Source organism: Marmota monax, unplaced genomic scaffold, assembly GCF_021218885.2.
Source record: "Marmota monax isolate L192 unplaced genomic scaffold, Marmota_monax_Labrador192_F-V1.1 WCK01_AAM20220418_F8-fsc00018, whole genome shotgun sequence".
NCBI classification, from domain to species: Eukaryota; Metazoa; Chordata; class Mammalia; order Rodentia; family Sciuridae; genus Marmota; species Marmota monax.
The window spans coordinates 3637070-3651996 of record NW_026692201.1 but is presented as its reverse complement, the minus strand read 5'-3'; the positions used below and the strand labels follow the sequence as shown (position 1 = coordinate 3651996).

The 14927-nt window shown below is 36.7% G+C and overlaps 1 protein-coding gene across 4 annotated transcripts in view; it reads left to right on the top strand.

Moving 5' to 3' along the window:
- Fcho2 (FCH and mu domain containing endocytic adaptor 2) overlaps positions 1-14927 on the top strand; it is a 141020-nt gene that overhangs the window by 18710 nt on the left and 107383 nt on the right. For all 4 annotated transcript variants that reach the window (XM_058574144.1, XM_058574146.1, XM_058574143.1 and 1 more), the window contains exons 3-5: positions 1899-1973; positions 4319-4460; positions 4550-4702. In XM_058574144.1, the coding sequence (XP_058430127.1) occupies positions 1899-1973; positions 4319-4460; positions 4550-4702 (370 nt within the window). The remainder of the gene's footprint in view (positions 1-1898; positions 1974-4318; positions 4461-4549; positions 4703-14927) is intronic.

Genomic DNA, 14927 nt, shown 5'->3' with positions numbered 1-14927 from the left:
GGCATGAGCCACATCCCCAACCCTTTTTTTGTATTTTATTTAGAGACAGAGTCTCATTGAGTTGCTTAGCGCCTCACTATTGCTAAGACAGACTTTGAATTTGAGATTCTCCTATCTCAGCCTGCTGAGCCACTGGGATTACACGTGTGTACCACCGCGCCTGGCTCTTCTAGTCCTTTTTAATGATTTTCAGGTTTTTACTGAGATTCTTGATATGATTTATATATGATCTTGAACATAATACATGTACTCAAAGTCTAAGCTTTGTCATCTTCACATTTGGAATCCTGGTAATTTGTTTCTGTTGTTTTTCTGTTTGTTTATGTTATCTTGTTTCCTTATGTGCTTAGTGGTTTTCTGAGTGTATATAAGATGTCTATACAAAAATCCAACATCAGAGTTTGAAGAGATGGTTTATGATTCTTGTGAGTGCTTGTCTATACTTCTGGTTCATCCTTACTTGAAGAGTATTGCATTTATTACCTCAACTTCGTGGGATGGGATTTCCCCTGCTTCCTATCATAATCTTTATAAGTTTTGTTTTCCTTGCTCGTGAGACTGTGGAAAGCTTTTTTTCACTCTTAGCTTTTCAGCTACCTCTTCTAGATGCCCCTAAGGATAAAGATGCCCCACATTCCTGACTCACTTCTTGGAGTATTTTTCTCTTGGATTTTGGCATTCTGATTCTTATCTTTGATTGGTTCTCTGGTGCTTTTAAGTCACTATTTCCCCCTTCCATCATTTTCTAATTTTCCTTAGTAAGAGGTTTTGGTATCATACTCACATTACTGTTATTTGAAATTTAAGTGTGTGTGTGTGTGTGTGTGTGTGTTTATTTTTTGCTCTTAAACAAAATTGAGATACTGATATTTATTTCTGAGTGATTTTTAGGTGATCAAAGTATTACTTTTATAATATATCATTATTTAAACAATACCAAAAAGTTTAGAAGAACAGGAAAAAAAACCACAGTGTTATCTGTGAGAGGCAGTTACTGCTACTATTTCTTTTTTATTTAACTATTTTTGGTAGGGGCTGAGTTTGGGAAGAATTTAGAAATGAGCTTAGTTTGGATATTCTGATTTTGCAGTGATGCAGATATCTAAGTGTAGCTAGGACTGGGGCCTTTACTGGGGTAAGAGCAGTGTAGATCTGATTTAGATAGGGGCAGGAAGTTTAACCTGTCAAATGAAAAGACAGAATGTTCCACTATTAAGGAATAGCACTGTTGAGAAGGACCAGGGTAATTATGGAAAAAGGTAAAACTATAACATTCATTGATTATTTATCTGTAGAATAATTTGTTTTTTAACCATATTTAATGGATTTTTAAGCCTAAAATCCGATCCACTAAATAATAGTTATATAAAACACAATTTTTTAGTATGAAATACTTATATTTTAGACCTAATCACAAAATAAGCTCCAAAATTCAGGACCTCAGACTTTCTGCTGGTTTATATTTAGTTGTGTGCAAATGACTGCCATTAGTTTCTTGTTCTGTTAAATATGGATCTCAGTTTTGAATAATAACAAAATTATGTTAAGTACATTAAGGAAGTATTAAATACAAATGACTTACACAATGAATTAGTTTACAGATGAATACAAGAAGCAACACTCTTGTGCTTCCTGTTCAAATAACCATTGGTACTAAAAATAAAAAAATAAATTCATTAAAACTTACTATGATGTAAGTTATTTTAGTTCTGTACCAGCTTTTTAAAGTATATGTGTACAAAAGGCATATAGACCAGAAATTCAGAATTGTATACTATAATTTTTAACATATAATTTGAAGTATCTTTTTGTCTCTTCATTGTTATTGTATTGTGGTAACTGTTATGTTTTTGGTCACTAATTAAGAGATATTCTAATATGGAAATTTGATTCAACAGAGCTACAATAGAAGAGGCATATTCCAGGTCAATGACAAAACTAGCAAAATCTGCAAGCAATTATTCACAACTTGGGTGAGTTAATTTCTTCCTCTTTTTCAGTGTTCATTTAGGCAAAGTTCTTAAGAATATTAGGTTTCTACTTAAGATATAGTAGTTCAGAAATTCAGTGATATACATCATTTAACAATGGTAATACATTCTGAGAATCACATGTTAGGTAATTTTTTGTTATGCAAATGGCATAGGATATACTTACACAAACTAAAATGGCTATAATATCATGAAGTGATATGAGTTTATGGGATTACTGATATATATTGTTTATGTGGTTTGTCATTGATTGAAATGTCAGTATATATGTATGATTGTATTATGTGTTTATTTAAAATGTCTTATGAATATATTCTTGACTTGCTAGAAAATATAATAATGTTGCTGAATCAGTTAACACAAAGAAATTTGACAATTATTTTTTCTGTATAGTCATTCAGTAGTATATAAATTTGAGATGATGAATGTTACCACTTGTAAAGTGGTAAGTTTTCTATCAGTTAATTTAAATTCTGTTGTAATATAACAGTGATCTTTAAAACTCACTTAGCATAAACTGTCTTATTAGTGGATTAAAATCCATTAAGATGACTACGCAGTGGCTTAGGAAGCTGAGGCAGGAGGATTAGGAGTTCAAAGCCAGCATCAGCAAAAGTGAGGCATTGAGCAAGTCAGTAAGACCCTGTCTCTAAGTAAAATATAAAACAGGGCTGGGGATGTGGCTTAGTGATCAAGTGCCCCCAAGTTCAATCCTCAGTACTTAAAAAAAAAAAATTCCATTAAGATATCTTTTTATTATAGAACTTTCTTTAAAAATTTGTATTGAAAAAAATATACTCCTTGAAATATGAAAACTAATAACAAAAACGTATTTAAAATGAAAATGTGCTCGTATCCATAATCCCCTGAACCACAACAACTCAGGAAGGAATGATTAATCTTATTTAATTATCTAAAAATTGAGGAAAGGTTGTATTTTAACTAAGATACTAAAATAATTAGTCTGAAAAGATTTTTTCAGTGATTATCAATAAAAAATTCTTCTATATCTGCAGTTCTGATAAACCTTTGAATCCTCTAAAATTTCATGCAAAATTGTGTATAGATGTTAATTTATATTTTCATTTAAGAAGGGTCTATATAAATGATTGCATTCACAAATAATTCTGTGATTAAAAATGATTGAGTATTTTATGTAAGTATTCTAGAGTATGGTTGAATGAATTTGAACAAAAGACTTTCTGCTTTGTGTTTTGGGCAAAGCAGAGTTGGAATCTTTGTTCACTTTTAGTGTAGTGGCACTGTTCATTAGGTATGGGCTAACAGTGTATATCACTAAGAGGCCCTCCTGTAGTCCTGTGCAGTGTGTCTAGGAAGTCTGGTAAATTGCAGCCTTTTTCACTGGAAGAATAGAGACTGGTGGTTGATAACTATTTTTTGTTTTTTCTTTCCTTTTGTCCTTATTCTTCCTTCTCCTTCCTTTGCTTCAACTTCATTCTTCCTTTTTTTCTATTTCTCTTCTCATCTTTTCCTCCCTAGTACTGGGAGTTGAACCCAGTGGCACTCTACCACTGAGCAAATCCTCAGCTCTTTTTATTTATTTTGAGACAGAGTCTCATTAAGTTGCCCATGCTGGTTTGAAACTTGTAATCCTCCTGTCTCTCTTTCCCTAGTACGTGGGTCTAAAGGTTACACAGGCAACCTTCTCACTTTTCTGACACCCTCCTATTTCTAGAGGCTGCATGCTGGTAAACTTCTCCTGAAATGTAATTTCTTCTTTATTAACTACAGTAGAGGGCCCAAAAGAAACTGGAATAACAAAAGATAGCTTTAATTAATGGACCTTGGTTGTATTATAGAAAATAGTATTTTATCACAGCAGCTTGGGAGGCTAAGACAGGAAGACCATGAGCTCAAAACCAGCTAAGCAACTTAGTAAGGCCCTGAGCAACATAGTGAGAGCCTGTCTCAAAATAAAAAATAAAAAGGGCTGGAGATGTGGCTCAGTGGTTAAGTGCCCCTGAAATCCCCAGTAACTGCCCCTTGGAAAAAGAAAATTCTACCAAATCAATGCAGAAAATAAATAATGTGAACATAATGAAATAAGGTGGGGGGTGGGGTGGGCTGTAAAGAACTGTGGCATGAAATTAATGAAATTAACCCATTTCTGTGTACCTGTGACCCAAAAATATTTTAGATAATTATCCAAGGATTAAAAAATCAAGATCATATCAGTCATATCATCATTATTTATTTTAATACTATTTTTTTTGCCAAATATAGCATTAGTGTTTCCATTGGATCCATCTTAGAACGTTAGTCTTTTTCTTTTAGTAAATTATTCCCATGCTTCTCCTTTTTCTTAGAACATTTGCACCAGTGTGGGATGTGTTCAAAACATCTACAGAAAAATTAGCAAATTGTCACTTGGATCTTGTTAGAAAATTACAGGAATTAATAAAGGAAGTTCAGAAATATGGAGAAGAACAAGCAAAATCTCATAAAAAGGTATCTTTTTCTCTTATTAAGGATTGATTGGTCAGATATTGAATGCTTTATAGCCCAGTAACTTTGATGAATCATTTCATACCAAACAGACTAAAGAAGAAGTTGCAGGAACTCTGGAAGCTGTCCAAACCATTCAGAGCATAACTCAGGCCCTCCAGAAATCCAAGGAAAATTACAATGCCAAGTGTGTAGAACAGGAGCGTCTAAAAAAAGAAGGAGCTACACAAAGAGAAATAGAAAAGGTAATTATGATAAAAATAATACTTCTATGATTTCAGGGTACTGTGATATAAGACTACATCTAATCTTTAGACATTCAAGAGTGATCTCATTTTAAAGATGAAGATACACCTTCAGAGTTTGTGATTTATAGAAGCAAGTTTGTAACATCTGTTGTCTATGATAAATAGATTGACAAACATAAAAGAGGAGGATTTTTTATTTTGGTGACAAATTTACAAGTTATTTTTATTTTATTTTTTATGTGTTTTTTTGGATGCTGGGAACTGAACCTAGGGCCTTGGCTCATGGTAGGCAAATGTTCTACCACTGAGCTATATACTCTCAACCCCTGCAGAAAATTTTTATACTAAGAAATAAATCTATTTATCTATCTCTATATATATATATATCATATTTTGGTTTATTTAAAAAAATTTGGATGCTTGAAAATTATCTTTAAATACATATTGTGGATGATTTATTGTTGACTTGGAGCACATGTACATTATGATAAACCACAAACTTTCCCTCATTCATGCTTTTTTTTTTCTTTTTTCTTTTTTTTTTCCTCACCTTTATTACATTCATTTACTTTTTTTTTATTTTTTTATTTTTTATTTATTTTTTATTTTTTATTGTTGGTTGTTCAAAACATTACATAGTTCTTGATATATCATCTTTCACACTTTGCTTCAAGTGGGTTATGAACTCCCATTTTTAGCCCATATACAGATTGCAGAATCACATCAATTACACATCCATTGATTTACATATTGCCATACTAGTGACTGTCATGTTCTGCTACCTTTCCTATCCTCTACTATCCCCCCTCCCCTCCCCTCCCCACCCCTCTTCTCTCTCTACCCCCTCTACTGACCTTCATTTCTCCCCCTTGTATTATTTTTCCCTTTCCCCTCATTTCCTCTTGTATGTTCTTTTGTATAACCCTGAGGGTCTCCTTCCATTTCCATGCAATTTCCATTTTCTCTCCCTTTCCCTCCCACCTCTCATCTCTGTTTAATGTTAATCTTCTTCTCATGCTCTTCGTCCCTACTCTCTTCTTAGTTACTCTCCTTATATCAAAGAAGACATTTGGCATTTGTTTTTTAGGGATTGGCTAGCTTCACTTAGCATAATCTGCTCTAGTGCCATCCATTTCCCTGCAAATTCTATGATTTTGTCATTTTTTAATGCAGAGTAATACTCCATTGTGTATAAATGCCACATTTTTTTAATCCATTCGTCTATTGAAGGGCATCTGGGTTGGTTCCACAGTCTTGCTATTGTGAATTGAGCTGCTATGAACATCGATGTAGCAGTGTCCCTGTAGCATGCTCTTTTTAGGTCTTTAGGGAATAGACCAAGAAGGGGAATAGCTGGGTCAAATGGTGGCTCCATTCCCAGCTTTCCAAGAAATCTCCATACTGCTTTCCAAATTGGCTGCACCAATTTGCAGTCCCACCAGCAATGTACAAGTGTACCCTTTTCCCCACATCCTCGCCAGCACTTGTTGTTGTTTGACTTCCTAATGGCTGCCAATCTTACTGGAGTGAGATGGTATCTTAGGGTGGTTTTGATTTGCATTTCTCTGACTGCTAGAGATGGTGAGCATTTTTTCATGTACTTGTTGATTGATTGTATGTCCTCCTCTGAGAAGTGTCTGTTCAGGTCCTTGGCCCATTTGTTGATTGGGTTGTTTGTTATTGTCTAATTTTTTGAGTTCTTTGTATACTCTGGATATTAGGGCTCTATCTGAAGTGTGAGGAGTAAAGATTTGTTCCCAGGATGTAGGCTTCCTATTTACCTGTCTTATTGTTTCTTTTGCTGAGAAAAAACTTTTTAGTTTGAGTAAGTCCCATTTGTTGATTCTAGTTATTAACTTTTGTGCTATGGGTGTCCTATTGAGGAATTTGGAGCCCGACCCCACCGTATGTAGATCGTAGCCAACTTTTTCTTCTATCAGACGGCGTGTCTCTGATTTGATATCAAGCTCCTTGATCCATTTTGAATTAACTTTTGTGCATGGCGAGAGAAAGGGATTCAGTTTCATTTTGTTGCATATGGATTTCCAGTTTTCCCAGCACCATTTGTTGAAGATGCTATCCTTCCTCCATTGCATGCTTTTAGCCCCTTTATCAAATATAAGATAGTTGTAGTTTTGTGGATTGGTTTCTGTGTCCTCTATTCTGTACCATTGGTCCACCCGCCTGTTTTGGTACCAGTACCATGCTGTTTTTGTTACTATTGCTCTGTAGTATAGTTTGAAGTCTGGTATCGCTATACCGCCTGATTCACACTTCCTGCTTAGCATTGCTTTTGCTATTCTGGGTCTTTTATTTTTCCATATAAATTTCATGATTGCTTTCTCTATTTCTACAAGAAATGCCATTGGGATTTTGATTGGCATTGCATTAAACCTATAGAGAACTTTTGGTAATATCGCCATTTTGATGATGTTAGTTCTGCCTATCCATGAACAGGGTATATTTTTCCATCTTCTAAGATCTTCTTCTATTTCTCTCTTTAGGGTTCTGTAGTTTTCATTGTATAAGTCTTTCACCTCTTTTGTTAGGTTGATTCCCAAGTATTTTATTTTTTTTTGAAGATATTGTGAATGGAGTGGTTGTCCTCATTTCCATTTCAGAGGATTTGTTGCTGATATACAGGAATGCCTTTGATTTATGCGTGTTGATTTTATATCCTGCCACTTTGCTGAATTCATTTATTAGCTCTAATAGTTTCTTTGTAGAGCCTTTTGGGTCTGCTAGGTATAGAATCATATCATCTGCAAATAGTGATAATTTAAGTTCTTCTTTTCCTATTTTTATGCCTTTAATTTCTTTCGTCTGTCTAATTGCTGTGGCCAGTGTTTCGAGAACTATGTTGAACAGAAGTGGTGAGAGAGGGCATCCCTGTCTTGTTCCAGATTTTAGAGGGAATGCCTTCAATTTTTCTCCATTAAGAATGATGCTAGCCTGAGGCTTAGCATAGATTGCTTTTACAATATTGAGGTATGTTCCTGTTATCCCTAGTTTTTCTAGAGTTTTGAACATAAAGGGATGCTGTACTTTGTCGAATGCTTTTTCCGCATCTATCGAGATGATCATATGGTTCTTATTTTTAAGTCTATTGATGTGGCGAATAACATTTATTGATTTCCGTATATTGAACCAGCCTTGCATCCCAGGGATGAATCCTACTTGATCATGGTGCACAATTTTTTTGATATGTTTTTGTATCCGATTCGCCAGAATTTTATTGAGGATTTTTGCATCTAGGTTCATTAGAGATATTGGTCTGTAGTTTTCTTTCTTTGAAGTGTCTTTGTGTGGTTTAGGTATCAGGGTGATGTTGGCCTCGTAGAATGAATTTGGAAGTTCTCCCTCTTTTTCTATTTCGTGAAATAGCTTGAAAAGTATTGGTATTAGTTCCTCTTTAAAGGGTTTGTAAAATTCTGCTGTATACCCATCCGGTCCTGGGCTTTTCTTAGTTGGTAGTCTTTTGATGGTTTCTTCTATTTCCTCGATTGATATTGGTCTGTTTAGGTTGTCTATATTCTCCTGACTCAATCTGGGCAGATCATATGACTTCAGAAATTTATCAATGCCTTCACTATCTTCTAATTTATTGGAGTATAAGGATTCAAAATAATTTTTGATTATCTTCTGTATTTCTGAAGTGTCTGTTGTGATATTGCCTTTTTCATCCCGTATGCTAGTAATTTGAGTTCTCTCTCTTCTTCTCTTCGCTAGCATGGCTAAGGGTCTGTCGATTTTGTTTATTTTTTCAAAGAACCAACTTTCAGTTTTGTCAATTTTTTCAATTATTTCTTTTGTTTCGATTTCATTAATTTCAGCTCTGATTTTCATTATTTCTTGCCTTCTACTTCTTTTGCTGTTGTTTTGCTCTTCTTTTTCTATGATTTTGAGATGAAGCATGAGATCATTTATTTGTTGGTTTTTTCTTTTTTTAAGGAATGAACTCCAAGCAATGAATTTTCCTCTTAGAACTGCTTTCAGTGTGTCCCACAGATTCCGATATGTTGTGTCTGTGTTTTCATTAATCTCTAAGAATTTTTTAATTTCCTCCTTGATGTCTTCTATAACCCATTGATCATTCAGTAACCTATTGTTCATTCTCCAAGTGATGTATGCTTTTTCCTTCCTTCTTTTATCGTTGATTTTCAGTTTCATTCCATTATGATCAGATAGGATGCATGGTATTATCTCTACTCCTTTATATTGTCTAAGAGTTTCCCTGTGACATAATATATGATCTATTTTTGAGAAGGATCCATGTGCTGCTGAGAAAAAAGTGTAACTGCTTGATGTTGGGTGGTATATTCTATATATGTCAATTAAGTCTAGGTTATTAATTGTGTTATTGAGTTCTATAGTTTCCTTATTCAACTTTTGTTTGGAAGATCTGTCCAGTGGCGAGAGAGGTGTGTTGAAGTCTCCCATGATTATTGTATGGTGGTCTATTAGACTCTTGAACTTGAGAAGAGTTTGTTTGATGAACATAGCTGCACCATTGTATAGCTGCACCATTGTTTGGGGCATATGTATTTATGATTGTTATGTCTTGTTGGTGTATGGTTCCCTTAAGCAGTATGTATTGTCCCTCTTTATCCCTTTTGATTAACTTTGGCTTGAAATCTATTTTATTTGATATGAGTATGGACACTCCTGCTTGTTTCCGAAGTCCATATGAGTGATATGATTTTTCCCAACCTTTCACCTTCAGCCTGTGTATGTCTTTTCCTATCAAATGCGTCTCCTGTAGGCAGCATATTGTTGGGTCTTGTTTTGTGATCCATTCTACTAGCCTGTGTCTCTTAATTGGTGAGTTTAAGCCATTAACATTTAGGGTTATTATTGAGATATGGGTTGTTGTTCCAGCCATATTTGTTTATTTATGTTACTAAACATGGTTTGTTTTCCTCTTTGATTATTCCCCCCCCCCCTTTACTGTCCTACCTCCCACTGTTGGTTTTCATTGTTATTTTCCATTTCCTCTTCCTGTAATGTTTTGCCGAGGATGTTTTGAAGAGATGGTTTTCTAGCTGCATATTCCTTTGACTTTTGTTTGTCGTGGAAGGTTTTAATTTCATCTTCCATCCTGAAGCTTAATTTCGCTGGATACACAATTCTTGGTTGGAACCCATTTTCTTTCAGTGTTTGAAATATGTTATTCCAGGATCTTCTAGCTTTCAGAGTCTGTGTTGAAAGATCAGCTGTTATCCTGATTGGCTTACCCCTAAATGTAATTTGCTTCCTTTCTCTTGTAGCTTTTAAAATTCTCTCCTTATTCTGTATGTTGGGCATCTTCATTATAATGTGTCTAGGTGTGGATCTCTTATGATTTTGCACATTCGGCGTCCTGTAGGCTTTTAGAATTTGGGATTCTGTCTCATTCTTCAAGTCTGGGAAGTTTTCTCGTATTATTTCATTGAATAAATTGCTCATTCCTTTGGTATGGAGTTCTATACCTTCCTGTATCCCAATGACTCTTAAGTTTGTTCTCTTAATGTTATCCCATATTTCTTGGATGTTCTGCTCATGGTTTCTTAACAGTCTTGCTGAGCTGTCTATGTTCTTTTCAAGTTGAAATACTTTGTCTTCATTGTCTGATGTTCTATCTTCTAAGTGTTCTGCTCTGCTGGTAGTACTCTCAATTGAGTTTTTAAGTTGGTTTATTGCTTCCTGCATTTCTAGGATTTCTGTTTGTTTGTTTTTTATAACCTCTATCTCCCTGTATAGTTGATCCTTTGCTTCCTGGATTTGTTTGTGTAATTCCTTGTCGAAGTGATCTTTCATTGTCTGATTTTGCTGTCTAATTTCTTCCTTGATACTCCAGATCATCTGAAGCATATATATCCTGAATTCTTTATCTGACATTCCATCTGCTGCAGCTGTTACCTCTTCTAAAGTTGAGCTGACCTGCATTGCTTGTGGTCCTTTCTTTCCTTGTCTTTTCATACTGCTTGCGTTTCTTTCTTCTTGGTGAAACTGTTGTGTTTTTGAAATTTTTCCCCCCCTATATATTTATATTGCTCTTGTATAGTTGAAAAGTCTCCCTTGCAGGTGCGGGCGGGGGCTCTGCTCTGCCCCTCCTTCAATTGGTGTGAGGTGTCTACCACGCCCGCGGACCCCTGGGCCTGATCCGCCGTTCTGTCGCAGGTCTGCCTACCTTGCAGGTGGGGGCGAAGGCTCTGCCCTGCCCCTCCTACCACACCCGGGGAGCGCTAGGCCTGATCTGCAGGTTGGTCGCAGGTCTGCCCACCTTGCGGGCACGGGTGTCAGTTCCGCTCTGCCCCCACTCCAATTGGGGGTCACTTGACCACCACACAGGCGCCGCTGGGCCTGATCTAGGCGCAGGCGAAGGCTCTGCCCCTACTCCAGTTGGGGTGAAGTGTGTACCACGCTGGCAGGCCGCTGGGTCTGATCCACCGGTCTGTCGCAGGTCTGCTTACCTTGCCAGCGCGGGCGGTGGCTCTGCCCTGTCCCTCCTACCATGCCTGCAGACCGCTGGGCCTGATCTGCAGGTTGGTCGCAGGTCTGCCTACCTTGCGGGCGCGGGCGGCGGCCCCGCTCCTCCCCTCTGGCTCGACGACAAAGCGAGAGAGACTCGGGTATCTGTGACTCACCCTCCCTACCAGGGGACCAACTGTTTCCGTCGCCGCTGGCACCAATGAAGTTTTCTCCTCGGCCGCTCTCCGATGACATCAGATCTCTGCCATGCTGGCATCCCCTGTTCTATGGCTGCATCCCATTTTCTTCTCTTCCAATAGGTGGAGCTGTGCCCTCTGAGCCGAGCTTCTGCCCTCTATGTGCTGACAGAAATCCCTGTACGGTGGCTCCTGGGAGTCTCTCAGTCCTGTTAGTCCAGAGCCCTTTCACTTATCCGGCCCCTCCCCCTGTTCCTCCTCCCAGCCAGCCAGCCAGGTCCTGTTCACCAGAGGCGGTTCCCCAAGGATCTGATTACACTTGCAGCCCCACCGCGTGTCCTATATCCCGAACGATGAACACCCTCTCTGTCATTCAATTAAGCCCCAGTGCTGTGGTGGGGTGATCTGGGAACCAACAGTTTAATTTTTCCGGACCCCTTTGGTGGGCACGCCCCCAGAAACTGGCGGCTAAGATCTTGGGTGTTGCCGCTGGTGTTAAGGGGAGGTGGGGATCTGGAATCCCCTCTGCTTCCCTACAGACACGCCCCCGGTGGTTTCCTGGCTGCTTGTATCTGGAGGGGGTGGGAGTCACACACCTGCTAATGTGGATTCCGCTGGGAAGGAATTCTGTCGGCGGAACTCTGGTGATGTCACCACTCTGCTATGGCGGGCCCCAGGCTCCTTGCTGGAGTGTCCTAAGGGAGGGGTGGGACTGGTCTGTCTCTGGTTGGTTTTAGCTCCCGGTTCGCTATTTCATGAAGGCTTGGCGAGAGACCTCTTCCTAGAGTCCCTGCACCACTCCTGCTGCGCTGCGCCTCGGAGGCTATCCGCCCTGACGCGGGGGCCTCGTGCAGGCAGCCGACAGTCGCCGAGTCGCGCGGGCAGCGGCTGGCGGGTCTGGACCTCTGGGCTGCGTGGCGGAGATTCACTCGTCTAGCGCAGACTGTCACCTCCAAAAATCCTTCCAATTCCCGGCTGGTCTCTCTTTAGTGGAATTTTGCTAGGAGTTTCTCAGCAGGTCGAATCTAAGCGTATCCATGCGTCTCTCTGATCCCGTTGTTGAGGAGGTACTGAAAGCGCTGCCTCCCCTCTCGCCGCCATGTTGGATCCTCATTCATGCTTTAAAAATATTTTTTTTCTCTTTTAAAATGGTTTAACCATTTACTTATTTGATGTACTATATCTCATTTAGTGATAAATCATATGGAGTGATAATTTTGAAAACTTTGTGAAATATTTGAAATATCTAGTAAAAAATGAAAACTAAATTATACCTGTAGTACAGTTATGACTATAAAAGCATATATGCATGGACAATAATTAGAAGAAAAAATCAAAACAGTTGATAGAATTTGGAATAATAAATTTTATTTAATGTTAGTATGATAAATGAAAATTGGGAGGTGAGATATAAAACCATAGTAATGATTTGAAAACCCTGTGTTCCAGATATAGTGATTTTGAATAAAATATGAAAAGAGAAAGCAAAATAAGAGAGTCTAAAATGAAGAGTATTATCTCTGTAGACCAGAAATCCAAAGTGGCATATAAAGATTGATTATATAAACTTTTGTTGAACTTGAAGTCCTAAGTTAGGCAGTGAAATATTATTTTGTGATAAAGGAGGCCAAAGTTCCCTTCTTAAGATGAGGCACAAAGAACTTGAAGCTATAGGTAGAAGGAAAAAAGAAGAATGACTAGGGCTAAAGCCTTATGGGAGGTTGCGAGTAGAGATCCATAGATACTGTTCCTATCTGAAATCAAACCAATTCATGATTTGGCCATAGCACCAAAATTTTCATATAGAAATAATTAAAAACTACCTTTGTAAGACTGATGCTAAGTTGGATCTTTGGAGGATTGGCAAGAGATAACCTAAAAATTTCTAGAGTGGAGTGGTTGAGTATAAAGGACAGAACACAATTCAAGGAGGTGATACCATTTACATTGTATTCTATGTAGCTTTTCAGCAGTTCTGATGGAGTGCAATAGAGAGAAGAACAGAAACAAAATTCCCATTTGAAATGAGTGAGCAACAAAATCTAGAGAACATCTAAAAAATCTAATAGACAACCAGTGAATTTAATAATTGGAATAAAAAGCTCACCGTGATGAAATTTAAATTTATAAAACATGAACTATGTGAAAACAAGAAATTTGTCAAAGGTCGTGTAAAGAAATATAAATTTACATTAAAGAAGATTAAGAAAGTAAAAGATACATAATGAAACAATCTACTAGATAGAAAAAACAGCTAATTAGAAAACTCAGAAATGAAAAATATAGATTTGGGTATGACTGCACATATGATGTGATGCTACATTGTGTACAACCAGAGAAAAGAAAAGTTGTGCTGCAATTTTGTACAATGAATCAAAATGCATTCTTCTGTAGTATATACCTAATTAAAATAGATTAATTAATAAAAATAAATTTGGAAGATAGTACAGGTTGAATATCAATTATTAAAATGTTGTAACAAGTACTTTAAATTTTTTCAGATATTTTTTGGAACACACAAACATACATATATATAAAATATATTTTATGATATTTATTTTATATGAAGTGTATATATATTTATATGATACTTTAGGGGTGGGACATTAAATCTAAACATAAGTAACATTTATGTTTTATATATACCTTTATTCATGTAATGTGCAGGTAATTTATACACTATTTTTGATAATTTTTACATAAAACAAAGTCTCATTCTGTGGAATTTTGTCCTTGTCTTATCATTTTGAGGCCCAAAAAGTTTTGGATTTTGGGGTTAAGGATGATGTTCAACCTGTGCTAAGAGACCTAATCTAGAGTGTAGCGCAGCAAAATAAAGTTACCAGCATTCATTTACTATTGATTTTCAGAAGGAAAAAAATGGAGGGGAATGGTGGGCAAGTAGTCTTTTGAAGAATTAATAGCTAAGAATTTTTCAGAACTGAAGAAATTTAAGAGTTTGCAAATTGAAAATACTATTATAGAAATTAAGTAGGTTAAATAAATCCAGGACTATTCACCAGATAAAAAGAGAACATTAAAAATTAGGAAGCATTTCTTTTAACACATATCTGAAATCAAATTGCATCTCATTTGTTAGTATCATCATATCGATAATTGATAATATATGGGTAATCATTGTTGATAATGTGGCATTTATGACATAGTTTCATTGCCTGGGCAAACTTGGTTGCATAATTGTATAGCTATAGCAGTTTGAAAGTACATATAACATATAATTTAAGGACCATTTGAGGAAGGAATAGTTCTGATTGTTATTTGAAAACCTTTTGTTAAAAACAAGTGCTTGGGAGAAAATCTGGATATAATATTTGAACACTTAAAAGTAAATACACGTCAGTAATGCTCTTGATGACATTGAGGATAACATTATGTTTGAAAAAATAGACCTCATTGGTCTCTAAATTAGAAAGCAATTGAAAAGGGTCAGAATCTGAATGTGAGTATGATTTAGGAATACTATCTATTCATTTTGTTTTTCCTTTTTATTTTTTAAATTGCATAAGAGTGCCGTCACTGGTAATTTAGAATAAACATCCTCCACTAATCTAAAA